The sequence below is a fragment of the Sprattus sprattus genome (assembly GCF_963457725.1).
Source record: "Sprattus sprattus genome assembly, chromosome: 10".
Classification (NCBI taxonomy): Eukaryota; Metazoa; Chordata; class Actinopteri; order Clupeiformes; family Clupeidae; genus Sprattus; species Sprattus sprattus.
The window spans coordinates 6,016,052-6,040,447 of record NC_137908.1 but is presented as its reverse complement, the minus strand read 5'-3'; the positions used below and the strand labels follow the sequence as shown (position 1 = coordinate 6,040,447).

Here is a 24,396-nt window from a genome sequence, read left to right as displayed (position 1 = left end):
GTACTCATTCTCAGTGGACTGGTGGTCTTTGGGAGTGCTGGTGTATGAGATGCTGATTGGTCAGTCGCCATTCCATGGTGACGATGAAGATGAGCTGTTTGAATCCATCCGAAAGGACACACCCCATTACCCACGCTGGATTACCAAGGACACTAAAGATCTACTGGAGCGGGTGCAAGCACACACACACACACACAGACAGACAGACAGACAGACACACACACACACACACACACACACACACACACACACACAGAAATACTCACACACACACATACTCAAACAAACACACACACACTCACACACACACACGCACACACACGCAGCGAAACACACACACACACACTCTCAGCTGAACCCCACTCATTGCAGCATTCTTCTGCCCTATTTCCCTGTAGTTGTTTGAGCGTGACCCCTCCCTCCGGCTGGGGATTGTGGGTAATATTCGAGGCCACGTCTTCTTCAAGACCATAAACTGGTCTGCCTTAGAGAGGAGAGAAGTGGACCCTCCGTTCAAACCAAAAGTGGTATGTTCCTTTTAAACCAAAAAGTGGTATGTTCCAGTTAAACCAAAAGTGGTATGTTCCATTTAAACCAGAAGTGGTATGATCCATTTAAACCAGAAGTGGTATGATCCATTTAAACCAGAAGTGGTATGTTCCTTTTAAACCAAAAGTGGTATGATCCTTTTAAACCAAAAAGTGGTATGTTCCATTCGAACCAAAAGTAGTATGTTCCGTAGTCTTAACTTTTTTCTTCTCTCTTTTGTTTGATTGACACTGTCAACCACAGAAAGCACCCAATGACTGCAGTAACTTTGACCGGGAGTTCCTGAACGAGAAGCCCCGCCTCTCCCACTGCGACAAGAGTCTGATTGACTCCATGGACCAGTCTGCGTTCGCCGGCTTCTCGTTTGTCAACCCCAAGATGGAGGAACTCATCCTCCAGAAGTGATGAAGAGGCCCTCCACGCTCGCCTCCCTCCCCTCAGTGCCGACTGGAACGCCCGCCTCACGTCCGCCCAGGATGGAAGTTACAGATCTGCACACAGACTCCCCCCCCAACTAGCCCCCTAATTGTCTGTAAACGCATCATAGCAGACGCTATCCTCTGAGTGCATTTCAAACCTGTGTCCTACGAGCCCGCTTGAATAACTAACACAGAGTTACAACAACAAGCGTTAACATCAGCACATGTCAAATGCGTTTTGGCACTGTTGTTGACGCAGATGAACAGATGAGGTTGCTACCATGATTGCGTATTGCACATGTTGTCTCTACAAGTTACTTTGTTAATTGTGGCATCTAGGCTACATTAAAGTCAGGGATGCGGGTGGACATCCTTACAATATCACTTGATGTGACAAAGAAATCTTGCTTCGTATTGCTACACTGTTACAGCTTAACATAAGCATAGCATAAGTGATATTATGTGGAAATGTAGCATCGCAAACAGGCTTTTGTCCGAGTACATGGATTATGTTTGAATGTGTCTGGATATTGGTCAGAAAATAATGATCCAGAAATGATTGGTAGAAGTCATGTATCCACATCGTCTATGACTCATTTGATTGGTAGAAGGCCTGTATCCACATCATCTGTGACTCATTTGATTGGTAGAAGGCATGTATCCACATCGTCTATGACTCATTCGATTCCCTTACGGTGGCCTCTGAGGGACATAAACCATCTCTGCCTAGAAAAGACAGCCACCCCGGCCGGGCTCTTACTCACTCACGCTGCTTAGTAATGCCCCCTGTTCCGCAGTAAGACAACTCGTCATGATCAACACACCATCACACTCCAGGCAAGAGAAGTCACGGCAGAGATTGTGCTTAAGTGTTTGTGTCTATGGGAGCTTGGACCTAGAGAGAGACAGGAGTAGACGAGAACAGAAACTCTGCATAGAGAGCTATAGTAATTTTAGGCTTTGCATGTTAAAGTGCTAGTGTTACCTTTATATTGTGTGATGGTATCACTGTCATAAGGCTATAAGCAAAGACTCATCACACATACAGTACATGAACTCTGAGGAATCAAAGACTTTCTTCACCAATCACATTCCTCTTTTACCATCATCGCTAATGTTCCTTCAGTAAACTCATCCCTCAAAATTCCTTATTTTAACAAACTCCCTTTCGCTATATTTAACCCCTACCTAGTTTCATAGGGCCAGGTGTGACTTCAGGACTTTGTGGTGAGAGTTCAAAATAGAGTTGAGGAATTTGTACAACATGCAAAAGTATCAGTGTCAAAGTGAGGGCCAGGTTTTAGGGGGAAAGGCTATGGGTGCAATGTTCTCAGCTTTGAATTTCTGATGCAATCCACAACCAACATTTCAACAAAATCTCTTGAGACGTATGTTCTTCTGCTAAACAGACAATCACTTCCTTCCACGCGACACAGGTTCATGCCAACCTCACCCCCCAACCAACCCCTCACCCACCTCCCACAATCCTCTGACTGTTATCTATAGCCAGTAGTGTATCCGTAGACGTGTGTGTGACTCGGCCAGAGAGAATTCTCATTCAGCCTTACTAAAGCAACAAATATGATGTGCTATAAGTCCTTTAAAGTTGATTGTTAAGGGTATAGAATGTGCTAAGGATTAGGCTGTTGTCAGGGTGTGTCGGTTAAGGCATGTACACAATAGCTCTGATTCAAGCTGATGTAACAAGTTATTTCTTAGAGACCTGAAATAAACTAGATTAAGACTATGTTCCTCCATATTATTTTAAATAAAATTTAAGACAAGCCAATGCAAACAATTATGATCAAGTGTATATTGTTGGTACATTTAGGCATAAGATGTATATGGGTATGTGGGTATGTTTTGACTTAAGTATATTGCCTCTGTTTATGTTGGTCTGTATGTTAGTTTTATATTACATCTGCCTGTTGAGTCAGAATACCCTGTGTTCAATCTGTGTTTGTGTTTTTGTTGCAGTTCAAGTTAAGGACATAAATATGACTATGAGAATGTGTACTTTCAACTGTGTGGTTAGCTCAGCTTCTCTCCGTGTACAGACGTGTTCATACAAACTCCCAGTGCACATTTTCAAGTCGCAAGTGTTTGTCAGATTACTAAAAACATTTCATAGAGTCATTGGTCTTCTGGTTTTGTATCATTTCCATGGACTCATCTTAAATTTTGTGAACAGGACCTAAACCTTTAATCAGCTGGCACTCTAGATTCTTGTCATCATCCATTTAATAGTTTTAACAGCCAGGAGTGTTTGGGCTTTTTTTTTTCATTCTTCAGATGAACTTACTCTCAGACTGAAACACAAAATCAAAATGGGTGGGTGAATGAAGAGATGATGACCTTTAGATATTGTAATGAATGGGGTGCTGGTAGGCCCCTGCTTCCACACAGGATGCAATGGGGGTAGTATTCTCATGACGTGTGTAGGCTACTCCATAGCGGAGGGTGGCAGTAATGCGCTAGTAGTTTAATGCAGACTGCAAAGAAGCCAGAGAGGGATGTTTCGGTGTGTGTACGGAAGTAGACAGGCAGCTGAGCGGGTTACCTCAGCTGGCGGCCGCAGAGGTGTGAAAACAAATTATTCTTGCATTACAATTCATTTCCTGAAGAACATGAGGCGTGATTCGCCGCTGAAGGATTCCAGCCACGTCCAATCGAGTGTGTTTTAGTGAATGCGTTTCCTGATTTAGCGGGGAGGCAGAACTCCGAGTTGTTCTGAGCCATGGGGTCCGAGGATGTATTGAGAAGTGCATCTACTCTCGCATCTTACAATGTCCTGTTACAGGTAATGTTATCTGCCCACCATGCTAGCCAGTGGAGTAAATATTCATTGACTTTAGAATGTGTGAGAGAAACTGTCATTAATAGCATAAGTGTGTGTGTTGATTTATTCTGTGTTAAAGGTGATGTTTCGCTTCCTGACGTTCTTCCTGAACGCCTTTACACTGAGATTTGTGTCAAAGGAGCTGATTGGCGTGGTGAATGTTAGGTGAGTGTGTGTGTGTGTGTGTGTGTGTGTGTGTGTGTGTGTGTGTGTGTGTGTGTGTGTGTGTGTGTGTGTGTGTGTGTGTGTGTGTGTGTGTGTGTGTGTGGCGGTTGAATGCAGATTGTGTTGTATTATGTTACCTTGAACAATAAAGCAGGTGGTATCAGTGTCTGTAAGAGCAGGACCATGATCGATGAACCTGTCAGCCCGCTTCTTGTCTATTGTAGGGGGCTGGGAATTAATTAACCAGGGTGTCATTTGCACTAGGGGCAACCTGTGCCCATTGTCAGAACCTGAATGGAACTTTTTATTAAAATATTCTGTGTGTGTGTGTGTGTATTGTGTGTGTGTTTTAGGTTGATGCTGCTGTACTCTACATTGGTGTTCCTGTCCCGAGAGGCCTTCAGGAGGGCATGTCTTAGTGGCGGGGGGGCTGAGTCTAACTGGAGACAGAACATCAACCTGCTGTGGCTCACGTAAGCATCAGGCTCAGTAGAGGTAGAAAAGTAGCGTAGGGTAATCTCAGGTGTGACGGCAGTTCTCCCACCTCATTGCACCACATCGGATGAAAAAGGGATTCATGAATGCTGTCTCCCCGCAATTTACTTTTCCTTTGGGCAGTTTCAGAGTTTATGATGCAGTACTTGTATATCTGTCATGTAGAAGGTTGATATTGAATGCCTGTGTCAAAGACAGGTCTCCATGTCTGGTTGTAATGTACTAGGGGTGTAAATCACACCCATCATGGCGATTCGATTCAGTATCGATTTCCTGACCCAACGATTCGATTATTTTCGATACTCATGAATACACCACGATACGATTCGATTTCGATTCGATTCGATTAATTTGTTCTTTTTTTTTACCTTACAGGCTAGACAATGTTTCAAATTTGAAATAAATCAATGAAAGCTGTTATATCGTTATGCATTTTATTTGAGAAACAACAGCCAATAACAGAAGTAGAAAAGTTGTACTCCACCTAGGCCTATGACAACCTCATTCACTGAAAAATAATAATGCCCCTGTTATAGATTCTGAAAGGCCTTGCATCAAAAAGTACTGTACAAAGTACAAAGTGTTAAGTAACAAAAATAGGCCTATACCACATTCACTATAGAATAACAATACTCAACAAAATCAGTGCAAAAGTGCACTAGCAGCAAACGGTAACAAAAAATAGGCCTGTAGTTAATTCAATTTAAAATGACAATGCTCCACAAAATCAGTGCAATGAGTGCAAATGTGCACTAGTAGCAGCAAATGGTAACAAAAAATACCCCTGTAGGCCTACTTAATTCACTATAAAATAAAAATACTCATCTTTTTTTTTTTTTAAATCGATACTCTTGCGGACGTGTCGATGCATCGTATCGTCGGCTGTTGGATCGATGCATCGATGCAAAACGATTCTTTTTTACACCCCTATAATGTACCTGTCTCTGTTTCTGTCTGTCTCCCAGCTTTCCTTTGGGCTGTGTGTGGGGTGTATTACTGGTGTGTGTGTGGGCGTTTGTGCTGCAAGCCCCAGACCCCCAGGCTGTTCCCAACTATCTGCCTGCTGTGTGTCTCTTCTGCTGGGCAGCACTGCAGGAGCTGCTGGCTGAACCTCTGTGGGTCCTCGCACAGACACACATGCTTGTGCAACTGAAGGTGAGCAAAATGTGTGTGTGTGTGTGTGTGTGTGTGTGTGTGTGTGTGTGTGTGTGTGTGTGTGTGTGTGTGTGTATGTTTACTTTTTTTTGTGTAGCCTCTTTGTGTGTCTCTGTAGGAGCTATGTCCTATCTGATTCTCTCAATGACAGTCACATAATAGGAATGGATGTTGGAATATTTTGTGTACTCAACTCTTTTTTTTTGTGTTGTGTTTGCATCGTTTACAGGTTGTAGCAGAGAGCTTAGCGATGGTTGCTAAGTGCATCGTAACCGTGGTAATGGTTATGTCGGCCCCAGAGTGGGGTCTCTACATCTTTGCTGCATCTCAGGTAGATACAATTGAGTGACATATTCTTATCAATGTACATATTTAGTGATGTTTTATTAATGTTTCATTTGATTAAATCCTCTTTCTGTGTGCCCTTGTATTGTGTGGGTCCAGTGTGTGTACTCGGGGTTCCTGGTACTGTGCTATGTGGTCTACTTCATGCGGTTCCTGGGCTCAGCTGAGGCGGAGAAGAAGGGGTTCCCTCTGCAGAGCATCACAGAGACACTCCCGGGCAGAATACAGGGAGAGGTAAGCCCCCCACCCACCCCCCCTTCACAGCACTCCGCTCCTGTCACTCTTGTGTCCATGGTGGAAACCACAGTCCTGCACAAGACATTACATTATATTTCTTCAATTAGCAGATGCCTTTATCCAAAGCCACTTACAGTACATGTATACATTCAAGTCTTTCCCTGCACATGGACCTGCACCCTAGAATGCACAGGTGGGCATGCAGTGCTAGCGTTTGCCACTAGCGTCTGTCACTAGCGTCTATCACTAGCACATCCCTTAAGGTGTTAGGGATGAGGTTTACTCACTGCACTGCACAGCACTGTACCCACACTGGTCACCATTACACTCACATGATCCTGTGTGTGTGTGTGTGTGTGTGTGTGTGTGTGTGTGTGTGTGTGTGTGCATGTGTCTGTGTGTGTTGTGTGTGTGTGTGTCTGCACATGTGTCTGTATGTGTCTGTGTGTGGTGTGTTGCACTTACTGTTTATGTCTCTCATTTCTCACTTCTTTGTTTATGTATGCGTTTGTCTGTAGTCAGTGATCAACTGGAAGTTGGCAAGGCTGACCTGGAGTTTCTTTAAGCAGTCCTTCCTAAAACAGATCCTCACTGAAGGTAATGCAACCACACATACACACACTTACACCCTTTCAAACTAACCTCATGACAACCACACATAAACACACTTACAGCCTTTCAAACTTACCTCATGACAACCACACATACACACACTTACAGCCTTTCAAACTTACCTCATGACAAACACACATACACACACTTACAGCCTTTCAAACTTACCTCATGACAACCACACATACACACACTTACAGCCTTTCAAACTTACCTCATGACAACCACACATACACACACTTACACCCTTTCAAACTTACCTCATGACAACCACACATACACACACTTACAGCCTTTCAAACTTACCTCATGACAACCACACATACACACACTTACAGCCTTTCAAACTTACCTCATGACAACCACACATACACACACTTACAGCCTTTCAAACTTACCTCATGACAACCACACATACACACACTTACACCTTTTCAAACTTACCTCATGACAACCACACATACACACACTTACACCCTTTCAAACTTACCTCATGACAACCACACATACACACACTTACACCCTTTCAAACTTACCTCATGACAACCACACATACACACACATACACACCCTTTCAAACTTACATTGTTTTATGGTGTGTGTTTTGTGTTACAGGGGAGCGCTACGTGATGACCTTTCTGAATGTGCTTAACTTTGGAGACCAGGGTGAGTATAACACTCTCTTACAGTCTCAACATACACACATATACATACTCACACACACACACACACACACACACACACACACACATATACATACTCACACACACACATATACATACTCACACACACACATATACATACTCACTCACACACACACACACACACACACACACACACACACACACACACACACACACACACACACACACACACACTCAAACACACATTTCTGAACAAAAACAAATATTACATAAGGAAGGTGCGTTTGTCAGTGTTGTTTCTAATGTAGCCTCTCCTCCTGCTCTCTGTAGGTGTGTATGACATCATTAATAATCTGGGCTCGATGGTGGCACGCTTCCTCTTCCTCCCGATAGAGGAGAGCTTCTACGTATTTTTCGCAAAGGTTCTGGAAAGAGGGCGGACCGTTCATCAACAGAAACGAGTAAGTGTCCAATCGGGGAAGACTTTGAAGACAGCACGGCCTATCAGCTGGCCAGTGGTGCTGACAGTGTTGTGTTTTGTTGTCATGTAGGAAGAGGTTGCCATGGCAGCGGATGTGTTGGAATGCCTGCTGAAGCTGGTGCTTGTGATTGGTCTGATCATCGCAGTGTTTGGACAGGCCTACTCTCACCTGGCCCTGGACATCTACGGAGGAGAGCTGTTGAGCAGTGGAACAGGTGTGAGTGTGTGTGTGAGTGTGTGTGTGTGTGTGTGTGTGTGTGTGTGTGTGTGTGTGTGTGTGTGTGTGTGTGTGTGTGTGTGTGTGTGTGTGTGTGTATAAGAGTGTGTTTTTATCAAAGACAGTGGCCTTTGTTTTTATTAAATGTGTGTGTGTGTGTGTGTGTAGGTCCCGCTCTCCTGAGATGCTACAGTGCATATGTTCTCCTGCTGGCTGTGAATGGAATCACAGAATGCTTCACTTTCGCTGCCATGAGCAAGGAGGAGGTGGATCGGTAACTAAAAAACAACACAGACTACACACACACACACACACACACACACACACACACACACACACACACACACACACACACACACACACGAAACAGCACCTGTGTTAACATAACCATATGAATAAATAACTTCCATTATCCTACATAGCCATGCACACATTCTGTCTCGGTTTCTCTTCCTCTGCAGGTATAACTTTGTCATGCTCGGCCTGTCTGTGTGCTTCCTGCTGCTCTCCTATTGGCTGACGGGGCTGTTTGGGGGCGTGGGCTTCATCCTGGCCAACTGCTGCAACATGGCGTTGCGGATCACACACAGCCTGGTGTACATGCGCCGCTACTTCCAGCCATCTGAGTTCACCCCGCTGGCTGGGCTGCGGCCTCACCCCGCCCTGCTGGCCAGCCTGGCTGCCAGCTACGCCCTCACTACGGTCTCCGAGGTAACACGCATCACCATGGAAACTGTTATGTGCATATAGGTTAGAAGAATGTCTCCTGTGAACAATGGCTGGATTTTGGCTTAGTATCCGACTCTATGCATAGATATGTAATGTGTTCATGAGTTAATATCCAACTCTATGCATAGAAATGTACTATGTAGATGAGTTGTAACCCTCCATTTAATTCCTTCTCTTGTGTGCATAGTGCCTCTCATATTACTGACAGTGAGAGTACATTTGTTAGAAAAGTGGATACGTAACAAGCTGAAGTGACAGAATCAACCAAGGATCAGTGGGGATCATCTGGCATTATGTCTACAGCGCAGCGTTGTCAATCTTTAATATTTTTTTTGTCTTTTTGTTGTTTCAGAGTGTATTCTGTTGTGATGGGGGCTGGTTGCTATGGCTAGTCCACGTCGCCGTGGGTGGGGTGTGTTTACTCGGGGTGATCGCCACGGCGTTTGTCACCGAGACTCGTCTCGTGGAGTTCATTAAATCCCAGCTGCTGCCTCGCTACAGCAAGAAGCTCACCTGAAACCCTGCAGCTCATCTGAGACCCTGACGCTCACCTGAAACCCTATAGAACACCTGAAAGCCTGAGGGGTCTGGGGTCCCAGGCCTTAGCACCACTGCACCACCATGGGGGTGTCTGGGCTGAACGTGGAGGTTATTCCACAAAGCAGCAGGGGTCACTGAGTTGTCCGGATAACTGCACTTAGTGAAGTGCACAACAGAACATTGTGTTTACGTCCATCTGTAGGGTTTTGGCTGTGTCCAGGTTCAGCTCAGCATAGTCTTCCAGCTCACCCAGACATGTTGAAGGCGTGACGCATGATCTTGGCTCCAGAGACACACACAGCCTTTCCATGGGTACGTATATGAAGAGGACTTTAAAGCAGCCCTGTCTGGATTATGTCATTTATTTTTTATATGATAGTCTTTAATTTGAATATAATGTAATATAAATAAAATATAAATATACTAGTAAAAAGGGTTGAGGAACCTGTAGCTTTTTTTTGTGATGCTATGATGTCAATAAGTATGGCTGCAATTATTATTGATTAATTAGTATGGAATTGCTATGAATGTAGTTACTGGCACTACAAGTTAAGATATGTACTAGAAAAGACCAAAGCAAACCCAAATCGTATTCAAGAGGATGATTAGATAACATCTGTTATCTTAGAGAACTCACCTGGAATGACCTTTGTGACTATCCCTTCTGGGAGTGCTATTAAACTGACTGCAGACTGGGAAAATGAATGGATATCATGTTCACACTTGTCTGTCTGTTTAATGTGAATAATAATATAAACGGTTTCTTTTATATACTTGAATGGACTCTTGAAAGTTATTAATTTGTCAACTGATGTCATGATTGTGTGACATAACTGGGCGCTGTGTCCTAATGCCAACTCATTAGAAAAGGTTGTGAATACGGTTCAGCCTCTTTTCTCACATTTCCACCTTTCTTTAGCTTGACAAGAAAGAGGGAAACAAACACTCCTAAGCCACACAACCCCATGACCTCGCGCACACACACACACACACACACACACACCACACACACAGTAACTTAAACAAGACAAAAGCAGGGGGCTAGTGTTGGAGGAGTTGAATCGCATTCTAGAGTTACATTTTCAGAAGAATAGAAGCTGACGCCTGACAACAAGTTCTGCTTGTACATAAAGTTCAATAAGTCGGAAAAGTTCTGTAATTCTGGAGTCGAACAGCAACATTTGTAATGCAGCGTCCATAATGACATAATGACAGGAGAAAAGAGCGAGGGGAGGAGTCGCTGACTCAGATCCTGGCACACGGAATTACAACCCACTGGGGACCTGTGTGTGTGTGTTTATAGGGCCGGACTGAAGTATGCGTCATTGTGTGTGTGTGTGTGTGTGTGAGAGAGAGATGACATAATCCAGACCATAGGAAGAAGCGAGGACGAGAGACAAAGAGAGGGAAGAGAGCAGAGAGGAACGGAACAAAGCTGAGTGGAAGCTGCACTGGACGTCTCCTACTACAACTACTAAACCAACAGGCACCATGTCCCAGGTAGGAGCCGGCCATTGGGGGGGTAGAGGAGTGTTTCTGCGTTATCTGCACTTTCGAGTGTGTGTGTGTGTGTGTGTGTGTGTGTGTGTGTGTGTGTGTATGTGTGCGAGAGAGAGAAAGAGAGTTGACAAGGAGCAGATAAAGAAAATCCAGAGCGCAGTTTCCACCGATAAAGGATACAACCACACCTTTCAGCTACTTTACACTAAGGAACTGTTTGGATTGTTTTGGAGTTTCCCATTGTTTACCCCCATATTTCCCCTTTTCCTCTCCGCCCTGTTCTCCCTCCATCCATCAGATGGAGGAGTGTGAGGAGGCGCAGCGTCCAGAGGTGCGGGAGGAGGACCTGCTGGAAGCCAGGGATCAGTTGGGCCAGAAGAAGGAGGTGAAAGGAAAGACCTTTGAGGTGATGGAGGAGTGTGGTAAGTACAGTGGAGTGGAGTAGAGTAGAGTGGAGTGGAATGTGGTAAGTAGAGTAGAGTAGAGTTGGGTGGATTGGAGTGGAGTACAGTGGAGTGGAGTAGGGTAGAGTAGAGTGGAGTAGAGTGATATGGAGTGTGGTAAGTACAGTAAAGTGGAGTACAGTAGAGAGGAGTGGAGTAGAGTGGAGTAGAGTAGAGTGGAGTGGAGTGGAGTAGAGTGATATGGAGTGGAGTGAAGTAAAGTAGAGTAAAGTGGAGTACAGTAGAGAGGAGTGGCGTAGAGTGGAATACAGTGGAGTGGATTGGAGCACAGTGGTGTATAGAGGAGCATTGAGGAGTGGAGCGGAGTGACCTACTGATGTGGCGCTCTGATTGAGTGAGACTGGACACAGTGTGTTTGTGTTTCGCTCAGAAAGAATGTGCGCCCCTTTGGATTACACAATATTTCCACTCCATATAAAGCAGTGGAGAGTATCCCTCAGAGATCATAGGCACAGAAACACACACACACACACACACACAAACGTAGGGAAGAGTAATTTGTGAGATACCCATGGGTGTGCTTCTCCTGAGTTAACATGTCTGTTCTCTGTCAAAAGCAAAACACTCTTTAAGTAGTGGCAAGACTGATCCTCAGATGTGTATACGTTATAATTCCTTTTGGCTTCTCTCCAACAATATAATTTCAGTGCCTTCTTAATAACCTTCAAGGATGCAGTTTTAGAATTAGTATTGATGTAAATATGTTACATAAATATGTTATGTAAGATTATTTTGGAATTGCATTGATTATCAAAAACAATGCATGCATCTTTCAAATGATGCAGCTTATTCATCAAATACCTACTGTGGTAATACAGTATATGCATATATATGAACATATGCAAACATATATGCATGTTTTCAAAGTTGCATCTTGTCCAAGTGGACAGAATACACACACACACATGCAGTAATGTTTCTGTATCTGACTGTGTCTACTCTCCTTATGTGTGTGCGTGTGTGTGTGTCCAGAGCGTGCTGGCAAAAGTGCTCCCTCGGTGTTCAGCAAAGTTCGCTCTGGAGCAGAAACAGCATTCAACAAACCAGGCAAGAAGTGACGCCCAAGGACACCTACCTCGCTCAACATATTTCACTTAATTTACACTTTAGAAACACAACTAACATTGGTAGGAAAGAAACCCTTTTTTAAATAAAAGTTTGTATACCCCCCTGATATTGTTTCATGCATGTTTTTGAGTTAATGCTGAATGTGACCCAAACATCTCCATACTATACAGTGTGTTGGTTTGTACAGAGGTTAAGTGAGAGTACTAAATACCTTTCTAATACAACTCTACAAAACAAGATATTCAGCCTGGTATAAAGAATTGTGATTACTTTTTTATTTAATTGATTTATAAAAAAAAATATTTATATAATGTACAGTCAGCCGTGTTTTATTTCAAATAACAACAAACCAATTAAGAACTTTTAGATTATTGTTTTTTTAATAAAGAACAGATTTCAGACATATAGATAGACATTCTAACAAAACAAAAAAAATAACTTTTTTAAAACAACCTAGAGGAGGGGAACGAGCGGGTGAAGGCAGACAGTGAGTGGCACACAGAGAGGGGAGTTATTATTTCATGAACTTGGTGTGTTGGTCCTGTAAGATCTTGGCGGAGGACTTGGCGTCATAGAAGAGCTCATTGATCTCCTCCACCTGCTCCCTCTCCACATTCTCCTTCCCCTGCACACGGGCCAACAAGCTGGCTGGCGTCAGGAGCTGGTTAGCATACCTGAGAGAGACACACACACACACACACACACACACACACACACACACACACACACACACACACACACACACACACACACACACACACACACACACACACACACACACACACACACACACACACACACACACACAGAGAGAGTGCAGTCTAAGGTTATATGGTATACCAAAAGACGATAGACTTCTGCATCCATACGCTAGTTCATCCAAGTGCTCTAGGAGGGCCAGTGACCTTTCACCCAACAATGAGTATTGGATTTGAAGTACCACACCTCTCCTCAGGGTGGTTCACAAATGTTACAACTCATAACCAAAGGCAAATGTTCCCAGTACTCAGACAGCAAAGTTACTGCAGAATAATAACTAAACTGCTGAAGGGTTTCCATAACGAGCCAAATGTGTCCTCTCTGACCTCTGCACAACTGGCTTTGTACTTTATCTGCTCTGCGTCGGCTATCTTGGTAGAGGCTTGTTTTGAGTATCCATGTAAAAAGACATGTAATACAAATATAATATAAAATATAATGAAATGATAAATCCCAATGTACTATGATTTATACAGCCGATGCTTGATGGTCATGCAACTGGAGACAGATCACTGATTTCCAGATCCAGAGAGCAATAACATCAGTGCTGTATGGACACCAAAGAGCACACCTGCCTACTGACTGGCATCAGTAAATGCTTTGGGTGTGACGTGACGAGATTTCCCCTGGTCTGTCCCTAACCATAGAGATTCACCACGTATTTATCCCTGCTGAATGCTAAACATCTGTCTATATAAACCTTGTGCGATGTGTTTATCATTGCTTCACTTTCAGCCACGTGCTGGAAGGGGAGCCCATTGCAATTGTTGTTGTTGTTGTTTGTCTAAAAAATATACTTATACGCAGCTCCGGAGTCCTGAGGTAACTAGGGTGAATTTTCACCTCACATATGTCAGTCAAGGTGTGGCATCAGTAGATGCTTTGAGTGTGCGGTGACAGAATGTCCCTGGTCTCCTCACTGGTTTGGCGTCATGTGAGAGAAACACTGGCCTTAAGTAAGGGATAACGGCCGACGAGCTGTACAGTTCTACAAAGGTAATGGACGCTGCGGGGCAAAGTGGTGTTGCTCCGCGAAGTCTTATCTTTTTGTGTCTCCCCTCGCTGTCATCACCATTTTTGTTTTCCTTGATTGTAACTATGTATCCGCTACCAGCTGTCAAAAATAAAACGTTATGTTGGTTGTCAATGGTAACCATTCAAGAGCATTGATATGGAACGACGATTTAACTTTTCTACTGGGACTACGTCCAAGGTGTCCGGTTATACGAACTTAATGTACACCCCATTAGCCAATCAGAAAACAGTATTTCGTTCCAGAGGGAGATAAGCACACGTCACTCATGAAGCCGAGGGTGTCATTACCTTAGCGTGGTCTTGGTGCCAATCTCTCCCAGGTGTGCGAGAGCCTCCTCACTGATGGTAATGCCTTCAATCTGTGCACGGATTTTTATGATCTACAAAAACACACACACACACACACACAAAATTCACTTGTAGAGCTTTTGAAGAGCTTTTGCCAGCTGCTGGTCATAATAAATGTATCTACTTGACTGGTTGTGTTAAAAAAAACTGGATGAATCACATCCTATATTCCTAGCATCTCGATGAGCACACACCTGTTTCATCTCCTGCGGCGTGTAGAGCATGGTCCTGATGATCATGACTCGGTCCAGCAGGTCCAGAGGGATGCCGTGTGGGGAGCAGATGTCTTCTGTCCCCCTGGGAGAGAGAGAGAGAGAGAGAGAGAGAGAAATCACCGGTCAATCAATCAATTCCAATTGAGTTCCTCCGCCGAGGACGTCACGTTTTCATTGCCTTGAGATGTCTGTCTGTCTGTCTGTCTGTCTGTCTGTCTGTCTGTCTGTCTGTCTGTCTGTCTGTCTGTCTGTCTGTCTGTCCGAGTTTGTACGTGTGTCAGCAAGAATATGCAAAATGGCCAATCCTGGCCAATTTCCATAAAACTCTAATGGACCATGGGCCAAGGTAGAACTCATTTAATTTGAGAACCGATCTGGACCCAGGGGAGGATCCAGGAATGTGTTTTTCCCTCTCTGTGACATTGATAAAGAGGGTATTTGGCCTTGGCGGATGTCTGAGCTGGACTGTAACGTTACGTACACGTTTTATAGTGTTTTACATTCAGACTCAGACAAAACAAGGAGCTAAAAAGGACTTCATTGCTTTAATAAAAAGGTTTTTTTAGAAGGGTCAACTCAAAACACACACACACACACACACACACACACACACACACACACACACACACACACACACACACACACACACACACACACACACACACACACACACACACCTGATGAGGCAGTTCCCGCGGTTGGAGGCGAAGACGACGATGGGGGCGATGGTGCTCTCCAGGGCACGGTGCAGGTAGGTGAAGCACTCGATGTCCAGCATGTGAACCTCGTCCACAAACAACACCCCCGGCACCAACTCAGCCACGCCCTGATCAATGTACCTGTTCACCACCTTATTGATCTCCGCCCGCAGCTTATCTGCATGCACACGCACAGAAGAGTGAGGACAAACTCATACACCACTGTCTCACAGACACACACAATCAATCAATCAATCAATCAATCAATCAATCAATCAACACACACACACACACACACACACACACACACACACACACACACACACACACACACACACACACACACACACACACACACACACACACACACACACACACACACACACACACACACACACACACACACACACACATACACAGCACATTTTGAAAACAGGCGTTAATGTGTGTTTATAGCTCACCTGTGATTTCTGTCTTCTTGGGCTTCATCAGTTGGCCCATCATGGACATGATGTCCTGTCCTCCCTGGAACACACACATTGAACACACACATTGGAACACACACATTGGAACACACACATTGGAACACACACATTGATCAGTCAGTTCTGCCTGCTCAGCAGATAACAAATTAACCTTTCGCCATTATGTCAAATGTATGTCAATAGCAGCAATTCAAATCACTAACCCCCCCCCCCCCCCCCCCCCCCCCCCCCTCATTTTTCAGAACTTCTCCCACTCCCACGTTATGCTCCCTAGCACTGCCAGAGCAGGGGCATCCCTCTCTACTTTAAGAAGTCTTCAGAGCACCTCCTTAGAGAGCACCTTCTTTCCTAACTTGCACTTCCTCTCCCTTCCCTTGCCTCTCCTTATCTTTCCTGTAATGCTATCTCATCTAACTAGTACTTAACTCGCACTTACAGTAGTTACATTCCTGCACTTTTTATACATTATGTAAAGTAGTATTTATTGTCACACTACATCTCTATTGCTTGATTGTTTTCTCCTTTGTACCTAACTTTGGATAAAAGTGTCTGCTAAGTGACTGAATGAAAATGTTATGCTTATTCAATATCTGTGTACCTGTGGCCTGGCGTTTGCTATGTCCAGGTCGTGAAGAGTGACGTCCTGGATGATCTCCTTCTTCTTGTGCACGTCTCCTTTGGGCAGAGGCACGTACTCCTCAGCCTCCAGGTCAAACTCTGTGGCAAATGTGTCACAGCGCCCTTGCCTCTGAACAACCAATCACAGCACAGATTAGGGAAAGCAGGGCTGCACGTCCACCAATCACAGAACACTGAGGAAGTGTTTCCGTCCCAGAAAAGAGTGGACTATCGGTCAACCAAAAATGAGATTGAAAGTGTGTGTTTGTTTACCTTGACAGCTCCACTGTTGGATTCGATGTAGATGACGTCTCCTACCTCCACCCTTTCCTTCTGCAGACTCTCATAGATGCTGGGATCCAGCTACAATCAGAAACACACACACAAACACACACACACATTATTGCTACAACTACGTAAATGCTGTAAACTCAAATAATTACATCATATTACTTAACACATTCAATGTTTTACTCTATACTATATCTGACAATAGATTACTGAGCAAATTTACGATATTCAAAACACAAACAGACCTTGAGCTGCTTGGTGCCTTTCCCAGTCTTGAGGCCGATGATGACGTGGCTGATGGTTTTCCCGTATCCACCCATGGGGTTCTCCGTCTCACAGGGGCTTAGCTCCGTCACTTCCCCCTCATACACCTCCTTAGTCTCTTTAATACGCAACCCTACACACACACACACACACACACACACACACACACACACACACACACACACACACACACACACACACACACACACACACACACACACACACACACACACACACACACACACACACACACACACACACACACACACACACACACACACACACACACACACACACACTTACTGACTCGGTTCCACAATGTAAACCCTCCTAACACAACGGGTTTAGGCCTATTGTGTGTGACCAGTGCAGTCACCCAATGAACTTCCTCTTGCATGGAGGCCTATATATTACCACATACACACATGTTCAAACCTGAACTGATCCAATCAGTGGTCAGTGAATAATCATTACTAGTCTTATTACGGAATCCTTAATGGAACCTGTAGTGTGTGTGTGTGTGTGTGTGTGTGTGTGTGTGTGTGAATGCCTACTCACCGATAGCCCTTCTGAAGTTCTCCATCAGGACTTCTGTCTTCTTGATTTCTGAGGAGTACACCTCACTGCCCACCATGGGACAGAAGGGCACCTTATTTCCCAGCTCCTGAGCCATGGCCAAGGCAAGCGCGGTCTGCACACACACACACACAAACACATTTATGCCCATTTCCTACCCTCTCCGATCCAGTTTTATTTGTACCCCTTAAATAGTCATATTTTATATCAACGCACATCTTAAAACACATATATCATATAACATATCTCCTCATGACTTAGAATTCATATCACACTACATCAGTGACCGAATTCTCTGAATAGATTTATTGTGAGGTAAAAGAGAGAAATGACAGTGTACAAAACCATATTAGCTTGACTCACTTTTCCAGTTCCAGGAGGTCCGGCCAGTAACACTGCCCTTCCAGCCATCTTCTTGCCACGGATTAGTTCCACTATGATGCCACATGCCTAGAAATTCCAAAAAAGTATGTCAACCACCGAAACACACAGTACAGTAATACAAGACATACAACGTTCACTTAACCTAGGTTGGCACTGGCAGGCAATGCTAGACAACAACAATCTTACATACATGTCACTAATGTTTTACTTAACTTTCATTGATAATTCTACCCTTAGAGAATGTATCTCAGGAAAATGACAGCTTACTTTCAATGTATGCTTAAAATCAAAGAAATGATCTATCAGGACAGCGCATGGAAGGCAAAAACACTGGCCAACAACACTGTTTACTAGTGTGGCCGTTGCTAGGCAATATTTACAAGCCAAGCTAAGTTGTCAAGGGCTAGCTAACTTGATAAAGGTGAAGGCAAACGCGTACAAATTAGAGATCACGCAACTTTTATCGTCTCATGTTATCATTTCAATTTTGTCGTACGATGGCAAACCAAGTAGCCAATTTGGCTTTGTTTCTCTCAATGTAGAGGGGGCGTTGCGATGCTAGATAGCTAGCTTGCTCGCTAGTAATCAAACCGCATGCACCACACAGCGTGGTCCGGGTAGCTCGCTTTCTGATCAGCTAACGTCAGCTCTGCTCTCTGTTAATATATAGTTGGGACCATGGAAAGCTATAGAATTGCCGACAATGTAAACGTGCCAAAACCCAATTAAATGACAGCATAGCCCGGTTGTATAGCCAATAGTTCGGCTATCAAGACGAACGTTAGCTAACGTTAACTTACCTCTCTTGCTGTCTCCTGTCCCACCAGGCCCGATGCAGTCTGCTTCGCATTGCCGGCGTCGTCTAGTCCAAGGCCTTTCACATGGCTGTGTGAGGCGATACGCTGAGTTTTCGTGGTGCTTTTCACCTCCTCTATCTTCATTGTTTCTGAAAATGTACACAAATCTAGCTACAATAATTCCAATAAACAACGTTCGTTCAGTTCAATTCGGCGCGAAGCACTTTTCTAACACAAGTCTTCTAATCGGGTCCGGGGTAACCAAGGCAATTGAAGGAAGTCCCGCCTTCATTCTCAAGCAATCAGATGATTTGTCAGATACAATTTCAGTGGACATTTCATTGGACGTCGGTAGTTCATAGTTCTTCTTAAATGTAGACCGGGTTGTGTGTACTACTGCTGTCAGTGTATGGGGATATCCTATTTTTCCCCGGTTTGAAATAGCCGATTGAACACTGTCAACACGTGTATGTTTCTTTGTAACTTCTGTGAAACGAAATAAAAGTATGTTTTAATGAATTATGAGAAATTGGCATTCTTGACACTACAATATAAATCAGAATCAGAATCATGTTTATTGGCCAAGTACATTTTCATATACAAGGAATTTGTTGTGGTGTTTAGTTGCTCTCAATGTACTTTAACTGAAAATGTGCAATGTATCACAACAGTTTAGGATCAAATAAATAAATATAATGTAATATAAATATAATAATAAATATAATACATTTTCAAGTGTTCATTAAGGTGACGACAAGGGGAAAAAAACTGTTCCTGTGTCTGGTGGTTTTGGTGTGCAGGGATCTGTAGCGCCTGCCAGAGGGGAGGAGCTGAAACAGATTATGTCCAGGGTGTGAGTGTATGGTGTGCTAGTTGTGTATTGTTATTGCTAATTCCAGTTTATTTAACTTACGGCAATAATTATTACGTTCATGTTATTTTGTATCTTTGTGACATTCGCATGGAACCGAAAACCATTAGGCGGAATCATACTGATGTGACACCGGAAGGGTACTATGACAGGAAACTTTCTTCGCCAATTTTTTTTCTGAGTGAGCACACAACCCACCCTATTTAAATCTTCGGTTTCAGTAATGTTATGTTGTGCCACCTCTGAGGTTGATCGCTAGTTGGCCCCTATTCTATTTTAAGATTTAATGAAGGTTCTGTCACCAAAAAGTGTCGTCTCACTTTCACAACTTACGCTTGGAGTAAAGTTCATGTAACGTTAACGTAACTGGACTGGTTGGACAATCATGGCAGACGGAGACAACGTGGGCGGCTCTACTAAAACACTAAATTTCAACGTTGGTGTGTTAGGACATGTTGATAGCGGTAAAACGTCTTTAGCCCGAGCTCTCAGCAGCACAGCCTCCACCGCTGCTTTCGACAAGAACCCGCAGTCCCGGGAGCGTGGTATCACGCTAGACTTGGGGTTCAGTTCGTTCACCGTGGACCTACCGCAACATCTGGAAGCCGAATGTCGCCCACGCGGTTATGACAGCTTACAGTTTACGCTAGTGGATTGCCCTGGACATGCGTCCCTCATCCGTACTATCATCGGGGGTGAGTATGTTCATATTATCATCATGTTTGTCTTACTGTTTATTTGGCACTCATATTGGTGTCAGTGAAGCACATACTCTCAAAGTGAACCGTTAGGGTAGTTTGAACTGTATTCTTTCATAGGGAGTAAATTGTCCCGAATAGAGAGGACAACTGCAATAGTACACATAGGAACGTGATATAAGCCATTCTCAGCTAAATGACCACAGCCTCTCTGTGTCCCCTGTGACTGTGCTCTCTCTGTGTCCCCTGAGTCTGTGCTCTCTCTGTTTCCCCTGTGTATGTGTTCTCTCTGTGTCTGTGCTCTCTCTGTGGCTCCTGTGTCTGTGCTCTCTCTGTGTCTGTGTTCTCTCTGTGCCTCCTGTGTCTGTGCTCTCTCTGTGCCTGTGCTCTCTCTGTGTCTGTGCTCTCTATGTGGCTCCTGTGTCTGTGCTCTCTATGTGTCTGTGCTGTATGGCTGTGATGATGGTTCCATGTGCAGGAGCTCAGATCATTGATTTGATGGTGCTGGTGGTGGACGTGGTGAAGGGAATGCAAACACAGACAGCGGAGTGCCTTCTGATTGGTCAGCTGACCTGCTCACGCATGCTGGTCATCCTCAACAAAACAGACCTGTTGCCAAGCGAGAAAAGGCAGAGCGCCATTGACAAGATGACCAAGAGGATGCACAAAACTCTGGAGAACACCAGGTATATCAAGGCACAATAAAAGGCTTTCTTTATCAGACGTAGGCAGCAGGAATGCAGACAATATGACACTCTTACCATACTTTGTGTGTGTGGGTGTGTGTGTGTGTGTCTGTCTGTCTGTGTGTGTGTGTGTGTGTGTGTGTGTGTGTGTGTGTGTGTGTGTGTGTGTGTGTGTGTGTGTGTGTGTGTGTGTGTGTGTGTGTGTGTTAATGGGCAGGTTTAAAGACTGCCCTGTCATAGCTGTGGCAGCTAAACCTGGAGGTCCTGAGGCTACAGAAACAGATGAACCCCTCGGCATCCCTGAATTAGTAGAGGTAAGAACCCCCCTCTGTGTATGTAGTTCTGCTGTGCGGTGTAACCTGGAGGGGTTTGGCTGGACTGATGGCCTCTTCTGGTCTCCCTCTGTGCTGCTGTCACACCAACAGTATGTATGCTCTGATATGCCACCCTTTTGCTGTTTCAGTAGGCTGAATAAAATGTGTATGTGTGTGGTGTGTGGTGTGTGGTGTGTGGTGTGTGTTTGTGTGTGTGTGTGTGTGTGTGTGTGTGTGTGTGTGTGTGTGTGTGTGTGTGTGTGTGTGTGTGTGTGTGTGGTGTGTGTGTGTGAAGGTGCTGAAACAGCAGGCCTTCCTGCCTCAGAGGGACTCCACAGGCTCTCTGCTGATGGCTGTTGATCACTGCTTCTCCATCCGAGGCCAAGGCACCGTCATGACTGGCACTGTCCTGCAGGGGGCAGTACACATCAACGACACTGTAGAAATCCCAGCCTTGAAGGTAAATACTTTCACGCTTTTTCTCTACCTCTGTGTCTTTTTTTTCTCTCTCTCTCTCTCACACACACACACATACATACACACACACCCACTCATACACAAAATCTCTCTTTCTCGCTCTTGAATCAAAAGTAGACAGTTTCTGTGTTTAAAGGTCTGTTTTGCCACCTGACAAGCCTGGCTTGAAAGCTGTGTGAGTGCAATGTAACAACTATGAGAGGTTTCATGCTTAATTTCCAGTTAGTTGATTAGAACTGCTTTAGAACTCATAGAAGTGCTGTGTGTACATTCTGCGCGTGTCACTGAGTTGTGTTCACCACCAGCTAGAGAAGAGTTCACATCTGGACTGTCCCCTGTAATCCACTCAGGTGACTAAGAAGGTAAAGTCGATGCAGATGTTTCGCCGGCCGGTCAGCGTGGCCGTGCAGGGCGACCGCGTGGGGGTGTGTGTGACGCAGTTCGACCCCAAGCTGTTGGAGAGGGGCGTGGTGTGTTCCCCCGGCTCCCTGCAAACGCTCTACGCCGCCCTCCTCGCCGTGCACAAGATCAGCTACTACCGCGGGACGCTCGCCAGCCGCTCCAAATTCCACATCAGCCTTGGCCACGAGACCGTCATGGCGCGCGTCTCCTTCTTCGGCTCGGCGGCGGCCTGCGGCAGCCAATCAGGAGCGGAGCTGGATCCAGGAAGCCGACCTGGCGACGAGGCGGAGGCGGGCTTTTCATTTGACAGGGAGTACCTCCACCAGGACGAGTACGTGATTGGTCAGAGCGAGGGAAAGGCCCCTGACCAATGGGCCCTGCTGGAGTTTGAGAAGCCAGTCACATGTCCGCCTAACTGCTTGGTGATTGGCTCGAGGCTGGACACTGACATCCACGCCAACACGTGCCGATTGGCCTTCCACGGGAGGCTCCTGCACGGCATGGAGGACAAGAACTATGCAGAGAGTACCCTGCCCCGCCTTCTCATCAGCAAGGACAAACACAGAGAGGGCGCTGTGGAAAGGGTACACACACACACACACACACACACACACACACACACACACACACACACACACACACACACACACACACACACACACACACACACAATCTCTCTATCTCACTAAAATATATTTGTGTATATTTTGTATAAGGTAAGTTTTTTACATTCTCACATACTCTTTTTGTGACTTCCTATTTTTCCGTGGTCAGGTGACTGATGACTACACCGTGATTGGCCGGAATCTGTTTAAGAAGGAGACCAACCTGCAGCTGTTTGTGGGGTTAAAGGTCACGCTGTCTTCAGGGGAGTCGGGGGTGATCGAGGGGGGCTTTGGGCAGAGTGGGAAGGTGAAGATTAGAATACCAGGTGAGAGGAGGTGATGGTGTAGGTACAATATGATACACACACACACACACACACACACAGAGACACACAAGAACACAGCTGTGTTGACTAGTCTACAGCCTCATCATGATGATGCCCTGATTTCCTCATTAGATAGTGCTCTGTGTGTCTACAACTTCCTCAACCTGCCTACACACACACAAACACTCACACTCACACTCACACTCACACTCACACTCACACTCACACTCACACTCACACTCACACTCACACTCACACTCACACTCACACTCACACACACACACGCGCACATGCACACAATTTAAAGACAGAGATGCATCGTTTTTTCTTTCTCTCTGTGTTTCTGTCAATCAGAGGGGTTGAAAGATGAGACGAAGCTGCTTCTCTCCTGTGGAAAGAAGAAAGGAAAGGGAGGAGGGAAGAGTGACTCGGTCAAAGAGGAAGAGTCCAAAGGGGACTCACAGCCTGTTTCAATCCACCTGCGTTTCAAGAGATACATCTTCGACCCCAAGAAAAAGATGGTACAGTCCTGACCACCGGGAGAAAACAATGGTACAGTCCTGGCCAACAGAACTCTGACAGGCCTAGGGTCATTCTGGAACTCTGAAGGTGGCGGCCAGACATTGAAACCCGTCACCAACACATACGCACAAATAAACACACACACACACACACGAAACACTCACACACATACACACACACACACACACATGATATATGTGTAAATCATGAAGCCAGCTACAGCACTACAACATACATCGAGCTGGAATACACATTTAGTGACCAAAGGTCTAGTTTACAAAATGTTCTATCTTTCTCTCTCTCTCTCTACCGCCAGCCCCCCCCCCCCCCCCCTCTCTCTCTCTCTTACACACACACACACACACACACACACACATCTCTTCATCTTTTCTCAGAATCAGTCTGTTCATTGACTGTGTCAGTGGCCTGTGATGGTAAGACATGAATGTCTCCTGTGGTCCACCTCCATGACACTATTCCCTGACCAACATGGAGGATGATGACATCAGCAGGGTGTCGTGTACATTAATGATGCTGGGAACCAATGAGCTGCTTTTTGTAAAAGA

The 24,396-nt window shown here is 45.0% G+C and overlaps 4 protein-coding genes across 4 annotated transcripts in view; 3 read left to right on the top strand and 1 right to left on the bottom strand.

The window, feature by feature from the left end:
- Positions 1 to 954, top strand: part of prkcda (protein kinase C, delta a) — a gene marked incomplete at both ends in the record, with an annotated part of 15,138 nt that extends 14,184 nt beyond the window's left edge. Inside the window, 3 exons of the mRNA XM_080846287.1 lie at positions 1 to 172; positions 399 to 527; positions 793 to 954. The exon at positions 1 to 172 is cut by the window's left edge and continues 17 nt beyond it. Of these exons, the coding sequence (XP_080702413.1) occupies positions 1 to 172; positions 399 to 527; positions 793 to 954 (463 nt within the window). The remainder of the gene's footprint in view (positions 173 to 398; positions 528 to 792) is intronic.
- A 2,590-nt stretch (positions 955 to 3,544) lies between these two features.
- rft1 (RFT1 homolog) lies at positions 3,545 to 10,118 on the top strand. Its single transcript, XM_080845841.1, has 13 exons — positions 3,545 to 3,768; positions 3,887 to 3,972; positions 4,326 to 4,445; positions 5,433 to 5,622; positions 5,852 to 5,953; positions 6,067 to 6,201; positions 6,723 to 6,801; positions 7,432 to 7,482; positions 7,791 to 7,921; positions 8,012 to 8,156; positions 8,327 to 8,432; positions 8,620 to 8,869; positions 9,240 to 10,118. The coding sequence occupies exons 1-13, from the start codon at positions 3,706 to 3,708 to the stop codon at positions 9,402 to 9,404; spliced, it is 1,623 nt and encodes a 540-aa protein (XP_080701967.1). The 5' UTR covers positions 3,545 to 3,705; the 3' UTR covers positions 9,405 to 10,118.
- Positions 10,119 to 12,767: 2,649 nt separating this feature from the next.
- ruvbl1 (RuvB-like AAA ATPase 1) lies at positions 12,768 to 19,163 on the bottom strand. Its single transcript, XM_080845797.1, has 11 exons — positions 18,933 to 19,163; positions 18,112 to 18,198; positions 17,731 to 17,863; positions 17,154 to 17,305; positions 16,891 to 16,980; positions 16,598 to 16,747; positions 15,976 to 16,039; positions 15,494 to 15,692; positions 14,796 to 14,898; positions 14,542 to 14,633; positions 12,768 to 13,133 (listed from the first exon to the last, which is right to left on the bottom strand). Exons 1-11 carry the CDS (start codon positions 19,071 to 19,073, stop codon positions 12,974 to 12,976), a joined length of 1,371 nt encoding a protein of 456 aa, XP_080701923.1. The 5' UTR covers positions 19,074 to 19,163; the 3' UTR covers positions 12,768 to 12,973.
- An 829-nt stretch (positions 19,164 to 19,992) lies between these two features.
- eefsec (eukaryotic elongation factor, selenocysteine-tRNA-specific) lies at positions 19,993 to 24,396 on the top strand. The gene is made up of 7 exons (XM_080846565.1): positions 19,993 to 20,495; positions 20,977 to 21,184; positions 21,402 to 21,498; positions 21,794 to 21,958; positions 22,326 to 22,961; positions 23,152 to 23,308; positions 23,663 to 24,396. The coding sequence occupies exons 1-7, from the start codon at positions 20,186 to 20,188 to the stop codon at positions 23,839 to 23,841; spliced, it is 1,752 nt and encodes a 583-aa protein (XP_080702691.1). The 5' UTR covers positions 19,993 to 20,185; the 3' UTR covers positions 23,842 to 24,396.